Source organism: Dermacentor silvarum, chromosome 3, assembly GCF_013339745.2.
Source record: "Dermacentor silvarum isolate Dsil-2018 chromosome 3, BIME_Dsil_1.4, whole genome shotgun sequence".
Lineage (NCBI taxonomy): Eukaryota > Metazoa > Arthropoda > Arachnida > Ixodida > Ixodidae > Dermacentor > Dermacentor silvarum.
Genome location: NC_051156.1, coordinates 128,742,609 through 128,755,196, shown reverse-complemented (window position 1 = coordinate 128,755,196; position 12,588 = coordinate 128,742,609). Strand labels below are relative to the sequence as shown.

Sequence of the window (12,588 nt, the reverse complement as noted above, 5' to 3'; positions counted from 1 at the left end):
ACGAACTTGCGGCACTTAAATCCCCTTGACATCAAAGGGCTTTAGCAGCGCTCCGCCGAAACCGCCATCTCGTTTCTCTACCGCAAACTGATCGGCGATAAGGGTCAATACGAAGTGAAGGCTAACTCGAAGGAGCGCGGTATCGAGGAGCATAATTGAGCGCCAGGGAGCCTACATGCAAAAACGGCGTTGCATGTAGGCTCCCTATTGAGCGCACTCACGTGGCGGCACGTAGTGAGCATCGCGTGAAACATAACTGCGTCGACGTGCCCTCCGAGACTAACAGCACGGTGTTGGCATGGTGGAAATCTCGGAGGTAACTGTGGCCATTATACATCAGCAAGAGATGCCGCTGCCTTGCACAGTGCATGCGAACACGTCACTGTGGCCCCCACGGCTCCCTTAGAGCGAGTCTGTGTAGATATCTCCGCTAGGTTTGAATCGTGTATTCGGAAACACACAATTACGTGCCTATACCACCTTCGGGAAAGAAAAGGTTTCATATTGGTATGTTAGACTTTTTCATGCTTAAGTATATTGTGCATTTGGTCGGCCATGCTCTCTAAAACTAGTTCGCGGTTGTTATTGCATTGCACTTGCTTCTGAGAAATGCTTTAGTTATGGAAAGAAGTGACAAAAAGTAGTTACGCACTTTCTCACATGATCGTGCCAAAACATTCGCGATTCCACATCACCCCGTTCTTGAAGTTTTACCAACTACCCTGCCTTCAAACGATTTGAAAAGAAATGATACACGGTGTTGTATAACTGTCACTGCTGAGTTGCATCTCGGACGCCAAAGAAAACAGAAAAAGAAGGCTATTAGTGCAACTGAATGAGGTGGCTGTGAAAATATATTGACTATAGCCACGCCAAAATACACTTCACTACTAATAGTGAAGCCAAATCACGTTTCTGTAGTGTTTCTTTTTTTTTCACAGTGACCACTATTTTTACGTTGCGGTCATCATGTGCAAAAGCAACTACTTCAGCCCCTCATTCATTGCAGCTTAATCAAGAGGCCTTCTCCAAACCGATTTCGCTACATAGAGATAATGGCTTGCAGCGGTCATGTATTTTCTTTTTCTATTGAAGAAAACCGTGAAACAGGGGCTACTCTGATTTAATTGTGCATTCAAACTTGCGTCACAATTTTTTCCAGACTAACTCTGCTCCCTCTTCTACAGCGATTGGGCTTAGGGGGCACCGAAATGAGGCAACAAAGTGAAAGTGAAATATCCGAAAAGGGTTTATGAGCTCCAGTGCGTGAAAAGTTTTGCGTTTCAGGATTCGAATTGTAAAAAAAAACCTAAAGCCGCATTTAATTTTTACGAGTGATCGCAAGGTTGTATTGCATTTGGCAGGTTTTGCGTGCATGCCCCCGAGCCTCTGGAAGCCGCCCCTTGCCTGAATTGTTCCAGTCGCATGTTAAACATGTTATGCCGTCTTACATTATTCGACGCAACTGCCACTTACCGAGCGAGGCCTTCCTGTTGCAGGGGACTTAATCAGGCTGATACTTATGGTAAGATAACAGCTTTTGAATTCATTCCTATTTGAAAGAATATGTGTCCGTATACTTGATCTACATCGGGATTGCGCCCACGTATTCCTACAACGTTTGGTCGCCGTCCCCTTCTGATGTAGCATCTCAGCCGCTTATATTTCAATGAAATTGTTCGAGTGGCCGTGATTGAAGATATAGTAATCGGTGAATTTACCACAGGGTGTTTCGTGCACACCCTCTTCCAGTAAGTTGCGGGTAATTCAAGCCCACTCTGATTTCTTATCTTGCCTAATGAAACTGAGTATAGGCGACTTGGCCAAAATATTTTACAGAAACTTTTCATCATCATCAGCCTATATTTATGTCCACTGCAGGACGAAGGCCTCTCCCTGCGATCTCCAAGTATGCCCCTGTCTTGCGCTAGCTGATTCCAACTTGCGCCTGCAAATTTCCTAACTTCATCAACCTACCTAGTTTTCTGCCGTCCTCGACTGGATTTGCCTTCTCTTGGTATCCATTCTGTAACTCTAATGGTCCATCGGTTATCTATCCTACTTGTCATAACTTTTCAAGTTGTCAATCTTCCTCAAATAATTACGACACTCACCTTGGCGTACTCAGGCAGACAGGTGTTCCTGCTTCTCGTAATCTAGAGCCTTCAGTTTGACGTCAATGCCAATATGATTAGCGAGCATCCTGATGAAGATGCAGGGCTCTGTCGTCTCAACCGCGTACAGTTCGATCGTCATTGCCCTCCTCGACTTTTCGTCAATGCCACCGGCTCGCAAGAAGTCGTGGAGGTCTTCGGTAGGTCGTGTAATCGGCAAAACTTTCTAATATGCCGTAACGCGAGCGTAGACGATATCGCCGCCTGGAATGTAATACCTGGAAAAGTACACGGAACCTGTGGAATAATCTGGCGGAGAGAGTGGCGAGAGGAGGGCTGACTTCCGTTGAGGGAGGCCGGCGCCCGTTGTCGGCCGGATGACGCCGCCGTTGATTCGAGCCTGTTTGACCTCCTCTCCATTCAGTGTAGCAGACCAACAATTCATTTTTATAAAGGGAGGCGCGCATTCATACATTCGGGGATAGGTCATATCCTGAAGCGCGCTTCGTACATGTGGGGCAACATCTGTGCTTAAGCTACAGGTTTTTATGTCTATATGTATGAAATGTTTCTTGTTTTTTTTTTCTTTTCAACAACATATAGTGTCATTCCGATGAATACACCATGGGTTTAACGTTTATTGTGCTCATTTTATTGGCAAACTTCTCTGATAATTGGAAAGCGTGTTGTGTCGACTACGGCAGCACACGTAAGCATTGATAAATGACGTCGCTAAAGCTAAGAACACGCACTTGCCCCTTAACGTATTATTAGTCTTGCCAAGGTTAACAGATACGTTGATGAAGAATCAGATCACGTACAGTGCGGAGTATATTGAATGTTTGCAGTGTTCTTTGAACAAGAACTACCGGCTTTTGAACAACTACATCCGTCTTTCGTATCAGCCTTGCGTGTACGTGTGTGACATTAAACTGGGTGCCTGACAGCATTCGTAGATGGCAGCTCTAGCATATGGTACCTAAACGTGACAAAGCTCGACGCCACGAATACCTAACGTCACCCAGTTGGGATGTTGAAACAACATTGTATTGACTCATAACATTTGCTATCTTAACGTGTTGAATACTTTCGTTAATTATTGCAGCTTTCCCAAACTTACACCTTAAGCGTAGGTATTCATATAATGATCACTATAAATTTATAAAAATAAATTTAATCGGGATTATACTAGCGTGGCTCTAGATCTTTAAGTTTGTGAAGTACGAATCAAAGTATCCTGTTAGTCAAAAGAAATCATCCAGAATTCTCCGATTACGAAAGCGTCTCACAAGACAGCAACTTGGAACCACTTCGGTTCATTATCTTCATCTATCATATAGTTAACGTTGGACCTCACGCTTAAGTCGTAATCTATGCTGATGACACGACGGTCACTGCTGTGTCTTGCAAAAAAGAATTAAGTGTCTGCGTTCACGTTTTTTTTCTTTTTTACTTCATCTCGAATTTCTTTATCAAAACTAGAAAAAATGACAGACAATGGAAGGAAAAAGAAGGCTGATAAAAACTGCTGCATTTAAAAATCAGGAAGATACTGCTTTGAACGTGTTGGTATATGTAATTTATGACGGAAGGCTTCGCGCACCAACTAGGGGCAAAAGAAGTCAAGAGACAGACACAAGCGCAAAATTTCAACTCTATTATTAATATTAGCATTCTTCAGGTACTTCAAAAAATTTCCAGTATCCATCCATCCGTCCGTCTCTTGGTATGTTTAATCATTTTCACGCCAACTAAGATCACTACGTAGTCCAGGATCCAAAATATTAGAACACTAAACTTCTGTGCTAACGGAACGGGCTTCGAAACGAATCGTCGGACACACTTGGTCTATTGGGTAGGTCACACTGAGTATTTACCACTCTTCAGTAAACCTTTTTCAAGCCAACTTGTGTGACTGGGCATGTGCGACTCCTAAATGGCCCTCTTCGACTCCAACATGGCTCACTGAAAGTGCCCCTATTCAATAAATCTAATTGACGCCAACTTTGGTCACTGGGTTTGCATGCCGCTGTAAGTATTAGACACTTTACAATTAGCTTAAATGGGTTCAAAATTTAGCTTTTTGGTGCATCTAACCTTTTGGAGGAGCACTAACCGACAGGACAAAGAAAGTCAACACATGTTTCAAACGTTCGAAAGCCGCCGTGCGGGAACCCATAAACTTCCAGTTGGTAATCGGCGCTTCTGTTGAATCCCGTTTTTAGTGCTGTTTGCTTTTGAACTCTTCAACGAAACATTTGGACACCGACTTCGGTCACTGGGTAGGTGGCACTGAGTATGTGCCGCTAAATATGTGAAATTCTTCAATGACATAAAAAAATAACATTCCCCATTTGTTCGGTGTAGGGCGGTATCGAACCCGCGTCATAGAGATTCAGGCAATCTTGTCTCAATATAATTTACACTCATGCCAAGCGCGGAATTCGCGGCGGTGCCGTTAGATGACGTAGCATGTCCTGAAGGAATTGCAAGCGACGAACCGTGTTCAATTAATGACGTGTTTTGGGGCGGCAATATGGTGTATCGCTACATTGTTTCAATGCTAATCGCATTAACATCCAAATTCATCGTGAGATGTATTCTACCGAGAGTTTTCTACAGTAACGTCATATCATGTGTTTTCTAATGTACGTCTTATCATGTGTGCATATAAGCCTCACCCAGCCCGCCAATACAACTCCGTGTAAAGTTTGCGTTTGTGTCTTGGTGTATTTTGGTCTCCTACTTTGAGCGCAAAGCCTCTCCTCTAGAGTAATAAAACCATACCCCTGCAAGCGATCGCCAAACATCACCTACGGCATGTTAAGTTTACTTTCATTGTCCATATGCTCACGTGCGCAAACATGTCCCAGGAATATTGCGATTTCCTGGAATTAATCTTAATAGCAACAGCCAGTGAGATATATTTTTATAATTATAATTTTTTGAAGCGCTAGTGCATAAAACTTGAAACTGAAGCTACCTTACCAAAAAATGAGCGTGCAGGTTTATAGAACGCGTTTATTCTCACACAACGGTGTGACATTAGTGCCACCGAAATCTATTTCAAACCGGCGCAAAGGGTCCCCAAGGCGGAGATTCCTTGCCGGTTCACTTCTTCGAAGTACGGCAGTTCCACCTTCAGGCGATCGTAGTAGGCCTTCAGTTTTGGGTACTTTTCAGCATCCAGGAAAGGCACCTGCGAATGAAAGGACGCATCAGCATAACTTTCCTGGATGTAACGCATTGCCCCAACCGGAACTAAATACAAGACTTCGGTGCCACAGGTCAGATAAAGAACTGATTTATCTGATTTTAAGAACTAGCAATCGTCGGTTACTTCATGCACTTTCCTCTATCTATCTATCTATCTATCTATCTATCTATCTATCTATCTATCTATCTATCTATCTATCTATGTAGACAGAGTGAAAAGAGCACTGGGAACCGCTCTTTTCACTCCGCCTCTATCATCGTCCCTTCCTTGCTACTTTTTCACGCTGTTACATAAGGCACTACTTGTATTCATAACTTATCCCTACATCAACCGAAAAAAAAAACAACGTATTGTTCTCCTAAGAATATTGTCGGGTGCGAATGAAGAGAAGTGTTTTGGCAAGGTGTGTCGGCACAGTCTAGAAAATATTTCAACGTTGAAGAAGTGTTGTAAGTATTGTCTCATTCAGCCGCCAAGTTTATGGCTCAACCGAGTATAACCCATTTCCTTCCTCTGCGCAGGACGTAACGCACCAGCGTTACGTCCTGCGCATTGAGACGTGCGCATTGAGACTGTTTGAGACTGCACTAAGTACTTGCTTAATGAATTTCGCTGCCCACAACAATGTTTATATCGTTATGCATATTCAATCAGTGGTGCATTACACCATGTGTGTGTGTACCATATAAAATACTGACTGTGTGTACCCCGAAAGATTCGGTGATAATGCTTTTTTTTCCACGAATAATCAGACTGTAATGCTTAGCTTATCGAATTGCGTTTAACAAAAGTTTTTATTCAACGACACAAAGCATTGTAGGATGGGCCGCTTCTTCAAACAACGAATTCGATTCATAAAGCAAAAGTTTTGTTAAGATTCGTGCTATTATGGACATTGACTTTGGCAATACGACTGATTAGCTGAAGCGAGTGTTGTGTTCCGTGGTTTTTAGGCAAGTTTACCACAAGGATAACACATTTCTCTGACTTTTTTTCTACGATTCAGACATATGGAAAGAATAACTTGTTCGAAAACCTTCAAGTGATCTATCCTCTAGCTTATCGGTAGATAAGACGTTGGACAATGGACTATAAGGCCATTCAAAATTGGCGGCACCCGAAAAAAGAGCGTGCTGATGACAACAAAGCCGACGCGATGCAATATGAAGAAATTGCAGATAAAAGCAAAGGAAAGACACAGAGGTCAGCCAGAGGATATATCCGGTTGGCTACACTGTAGCGGAGCAGGGGAAAAATGGTGTGAAAAACTCAAAGCAAAGATAAAAGAAAGCAAACGAAGACAAGAATGAACACAGTCACACCGTCTTGAAGGTGCCACATATAGTCGTAAGCAATATCAATGCCCTACTCAGAATAAAACCTCACACAGTGCACAGTTACACTTTCCGCACAGTGCGGTGTGTTTTAAGAAATGCAGCAGCGCCTTTGTAGTGGTTCGCGTTGTTGTTCGTGTAGGCCAGTGCCCAATAATTGTTTTTTTTTGTGAATGGGCGCTAGTACAGTTTGTATAGCTTGGTTTAGAGCGCTGCTTCTTCCCCATTCAATGCAGGGCACTCGAAGAGAAATACGCCCAAAATTCAGAAGCGGGCTATGGCCTATACAAATCGTTGAAAAGTAGGCCGTTTGAATAGTGATTCCAAGCCAGAGGTGGATAAGAAGGCTGGGGTCACGTCGTGAGAGGTCGGACAGAAGGCGAAGTTGTAAATTAGGGTCCAGAGGTATGAAAGCGCTTGCTTGCAAATTCGGATGTATGCCACTTATTACATGTTAGCTGGCGTGCAAACGTGCGAAGTTGACGCCATCGTAGGCAAGATTTAGCATAGCGTTACCGTCTTACCGTTATCGATACTAGCCGCCACGATTGTCAATGCCCGGAGTTTACCGGGCTCCGGTAAGCTTACCGGTACGACTCCAACCGGTTACCATGATTGCGCAACAGCATGGAAGCGCCCAGGATACCTGCTTCGGCACGAATGTGTCGGTTTTATTGCGCTTCGTCGTCACAGCAAGAAAGTAAATGGTGAGAAGAAGGTATAAGCAGTGTTTCCTTTTAGCCGTTACTGAAAACAGTTTTTTGTTTTGACGCTGCTAAGCCTTGCGAAAAGGTGCGAAGGCGGCAAAGATTGTCGATTTACACCTAAAAGAAGTAGCACTTTCGCCCGCATGGCGCTTCGTTGACAGAGATATATGAAGGTTTAGTGTTTTGCTTGGACTCTTTTGTTTGTGGCCTCTACTCTAGGATTTACTCACAGGGATGTTCCCATAATATATTCCCACAATGCGGGAATATATTATAGAGTATAACCGAACGCCCTGTTGACAGTTTTATTTTTTTGTGTGCTTTCCAATCATTCGATGTCGATTCTTCTTACAATTATTGCTTTCATTTTAAATGTGAGACGCGAGTTAGATTGGCAACAATGGTGTTTGAACTAAACGCAGGTGAGACATGTTGGCGCGACGCAGCAAGAAAGGCAACTCATACTGGGTAGAAGGAACAGTGCCCTGGAAACCACGAAATGTCTCTTGCATGCATGAGGTTATTAAGGATGTTCTATTCCGCATGCTGAGGTAGGCGTTTGTGTTCCTGGTTTCTGAACTTTTACTCGCCTGGGTAGCATAGCGTGCGTTTATTTTTTTCTAGATTTGATATAAATATTGCTCCTTCTGCAGTACTAACAACTTTTTCATGCTATACAGAGAAAAAAGCGTCCGGGCCTGATGGTCAAAATGTCAAGCTTTTGCGCGAGAGGTCTTTTGTTCGAAACCGGCTGTTGGAGAATTTTGTTTATAATAATTTATGTAAATATATGTATAAATATACTTCCATACATTCGGAACATTATCGTGACGACGATGCCAACCGCGAAATTTCGCAAGGGGTATCCACAAAACTGCAATCGCCACAAATGGTGCGTCAACATTGCACAACGTTCATCAACAATCATATATATGGTGCCATCATTTAGGTAGAAGTTGACTCAATTTATTGACTCAGTGCCATCTGAGTAGCTCGTGTTGCCACGACGTCATTACTTGTAGTCATGACGAGGAGTACATGCCAATTAGCATCACAGCTGGTAGCGTGGGCCATGCTATGCAATCACAGTAACGGCCGGAAGCCCTTTCAGTAAACTCACACGAGCCTGGTGAAATCCTTGCATACTCAGGGTATATATCGGGCGAGTTGGTGCATGGCAAATAAATGTATTGTGGTCAAACGTAAAATACCGCATGGCACTCTTTCTGTCGTCCCCCTTTTTTTTCTTCCATATGTTATTTTACATTGCGCCACAATGTCTTTATTAGCCCTGCATTCGCTGTCGTGGCAGCCAGTCTCGACAACAGCAAGACCGGAACGCTATGCTAAAGCTTTCTATTTTTTAAAGGAACTGCGCGTACTGACTTCCACACGAAAACCTTGTTTCAGCCCTCACACAGGAGATTTTCAGCAATAATTTAGTGCGCGAGACGGAAAGTCACTTATTGTCATCGCATTGGTTGGCATCTGTTCTGCTTTATTCAGAATTCTGAGAGACCAGAGAGGATTTCATCAAACTCTCCATGTTCAGAAATTTTCGGCTCTGCTTCTTCGCTGGTCTGTTGAACGTCACGGTAGTGCACCAGCGTAGCTGAATCGGCAGAATTTTCGAAAAGAAAACATGTTTCAGAAGGCTGCCAGAAATTGAACAACTTTCAGTGAGCAATGTCGAGACGGCACGCCCTTTTATTAGTATGCGTATGTACGGCACTTAGTCGTAACGTCATTGCGACGTTGTACCATAATTTCGGTCAAGAAGAACATACTGCTATAGCGCAACAGGAAAGTTACGAATAAGTATCAGAAATACGCATGTTAATAGCACCTACCCTCTCGACGTTGCGAACTAAAAGTTTTTGAAATTAGGGCCTTCTTTTTAAACATTGTGTTTAATAATACTGCCCACTGAATTACGCGGGTGTATTACCAACATGAGTGGGGAAAATGAGGGGGGATTAGAAACATGGTACGTCCACCTTGCCCACGTGTGCAATATCATCCCAACTCGAATGCACGCATTCGAGTTGTTTGCACCGTCCATTTAATATATATATATATATATATATATATATATATATATATATATATATGAAAAAGACGCCTCTACTCGATACATGGCATGTTAATGCTTGCTGTTGCGGCTCGGTATATGCAGGTTACACACGACTGCAAAATGTAATTTGCAGCACTGCTTACCTCAAGAACAAGGGTGAGGTGAGCCACCAAGCTGAGGTCAGCGAGGCTGAGTTTGTCACCCAGCACGTAGTTTCCTTCTCCCAGTACGTGCTCGAAACCCTTGACCACGTTCTCCTCAAACTGCTCAACCTCCTCTGCGGTGGGCTTCTTCAAATCATAAAAGCGCGGTATCTGTAAGAAAACGGTAAATTTCTTCAACATCCCATTCGTACATGACCATCGGCCAGATAGCAAATTAACGATATCGATCACATTTTGTGCGATATGCCGCGTCTATGACAACAGCCCTTATTGGTTACCAATGCGTGTGGGCCGGGAATCAAACATAACGACAGTCAACAAGCAATTGCCGTCGAAAACTAAGCTCAGAATAAGAGGTTCCGCTTGTCGTGAATTAGTCATACAAGTGGGACATTTATTTGTTCAGTCCACATAAACACCCCCCTCTCTTGCAAACAAATATTATTTTAGGTAAAAAAGATAGCAAAGCTATTCTGGCAGATACAGTATACAAAAAATTAATGATACACACTAAGCAAAACATTACCGCAGATTTTATCTAGTGAGACTTGTGAGATAGTGCGTAAGATTCTTTCCAGACGTATCCGAAGGTGTCTGGTGGTATGATGGCGACGTTTGCTCGGTTTTTTGTTTGTTCAATAGCCTTAATTATATAATTATTCTTTAGACAATTATACTTAAATGTTCATTAGTAGTAATTGATTGGTTACCCTAATTTTTTAATTAGCCTTCAGTCATCTTAGATACACTTAATACGGTACAGCCTTAATAACTTATGTTAATCATTCGCGATTAGGCTTAATCTTTCTTAAGTGCCCTTAATTAATCTTGAATAGGCTCAATTGTTTCACCCCTAATCACGTTTTAAAAGGCACATTAATTTAACTTGAAGTATTTGATTAGCCTCACTATTCTTAATTACCCTCAATTAATCGTCATTGTGCTTAAGTAATTTCTTCGTAATAATTCTTATTAGTCGTTTATTAATTTTACACTCTCGTTACTTCTTCAGTACCTATGAAATATAGTCATGATCATCTATATCCGTAGTCATACGTAGTCATAAGGCAGTCCTATACATAGCTTCATAAAATCCCATGTATACCTGTGGAGCGCATCGTGTCCACGTTACATACCGACGGACGGATGAGCGGACGGACAAATTTTCGAGGAAAACAGCTCTAGAATGCTTACGTGTTAATAGTCCCCCACGTTGTTTACATTACATTACGTCTTTCTCCATGGCTTTGTACGGGATGCGTTACAGAGTCTGGGAAAATTGCTGCATTGTGCCTGAAAAAGCTTGGAGGACGCATTAAAGAGTGAAACACGATAGCGTTATCGGGCGCCGTTGACGCCGACACGAACAACGGATTTTCTGCGACACGGGGCCCGATAGAAAAGGTCGATCCCGGCGGGCGTACAGGGCAGAGCAATTGTTCATACCCCCGTAAGCAAGAAAAAAAGAGGTTTGTGTTTGAGCTTGCGCGTAAAAGAACGATGTGTTCTCGTATATTAGAACTATTAAAGCAAAGCTTTATATGGCTAGGCGAAACGAAAAAGCGTCTGTCCGTCGACTGTGTACGCAAAAAAAAAAAAAAAAACTATCGTCATCAGCCTTCGCTCGAGCGTCGTTTTCTTCCGCAGCTGGCTCGTTGGCGCCCCTTGGGTTGCGCCCGTGCTCGTGCTCGGCATGCGCTCGTGCAACTGCTCCCGCGTTCGTCGTCGTCGTCTGCTTCCACAGCTGGCTGCGTTGACACTAATCATTCCAGCGTCGAATTTCACATCTCTGCTGTCATCGTAATGGGGAGTCCGCGTTTTCGGGGGTATGAGCCATTGCTTAAGGGGGTATGAGCCATTCATTGTCTTGCGTAACGGACATATTTAATTTTGAAGCAATTTAATTTCAAAGAATCGCAAGCGACAATGGCGAGCGAATGCTGCTAACCACGCCGCCAAGCAAACTCGAGACATTGAACGCAAGCGACAACGACGGAGAGAACGTCTCTGACGGTGTGCCTCGCCGGTGACGTCGTTCTCTCAGTCGCAGCCGAACGTGTGTGTAACCGCATTAAGATACACAAAGACGTAACCAATAATTGAGAAATACTTTAATGAACCGTCGGGATTAACCGAGCCGTAAACACCGCAACCGCACGTTTCAGCTTCGCTGGTTCACTATCTGTACGGAGTGCTTCGGCGGTGATTTTTTAAAGCGAAGCTTTGTACCTCTACCAGCCAAGGGTTCTGTCGTGTCCGTCGTTGTAAGCAAAAAAACGATCCCGACGAACCGCTAACAATTGCAGGTATAGCAGTATAGCTTACTTGAATTCAGGCATTCAGCGTACAACTAAGCACTCGTTTTCGCAAGAAAAACCACAAAAACAAGCTTCAAAGTGACGAGCCAACATGATGGATGATAAGGGCTGCGGGAAAACAACGGAAACAGGCTCGGCGCGGTCCGTAAGATTAGATTGCAGCTGTTGCAAAGCTTATGCAGCTGCTTGAAAGAGGGTTGACGTCATTCGAAACCCTTCCAGCCTAGTAACTGCTTCGGTTCATTTTCTAGACTACCCCAGTATGGGTAGACCACGGAAAGTAATGACGGCAGAACGTGCATTGATTTAACCTTGGCAAAGAATGTAACTACAGTGAAAACTGAAAATTTGAGTGTATATCACACCGATCATAAAGCAGTAGTGAACATTGTTGTGAAGTAAATAATAATAAAGGCCGTGGTTAAAGTTACGTTGTAGTGTGTGAAATATCAAGTGCGCCGCAGTCACCGTGAGGGTGGCGTGAAAAGCTTCGCTTTCCAACCACCTTCAAAGGGTGTATTGGCGGGCAATTTTTTTTTCTTGTATATTAAAATTGCAATGCTTCACTATCATGTCTATGAGTTTTGTGTAAATCTGCCTTTACAAATTTTGTTGTGGACCCGCCGTGGTTGCTCAGTGGCTACGGTGTTGGGCTGCTGA

The 12,588-nt window shown here is 43.3% G+C and overlaps 2 protein-coding genes across 2 annotated transcripts in view; one reads left to right on the top strand and one right to left on the bottom strand.

Moving 5' to 3' along the window:
- Positions 1 to 12,588, top strand: part of LOC119445778 (glutathione S-transferase 1-like) — a 603,258-nt gene that overhangs the window by 272,752 nt on the left and 317,918 nt on the right. The window lies entirely within an intron of this gene.
- Positions 5,118 to 12,588, bottom strand: part of LOC119444778 (uncharacterized) — a 51,490-nt gene continuing 44,019 nt past the window's right edge. Inside the window, 2 exon segments of the mRNA XM_037709125.2 lie at positions 5,118 to 5,313; positions 9,590 to 9,760. Coding sequence (XP_037565053.2) covers positions 5,176 to 5,313; positions 9,590 to 9,760 — 309 coding nt within the window. The 3' untranslated portion in view covers positions 5,118 to 5,175.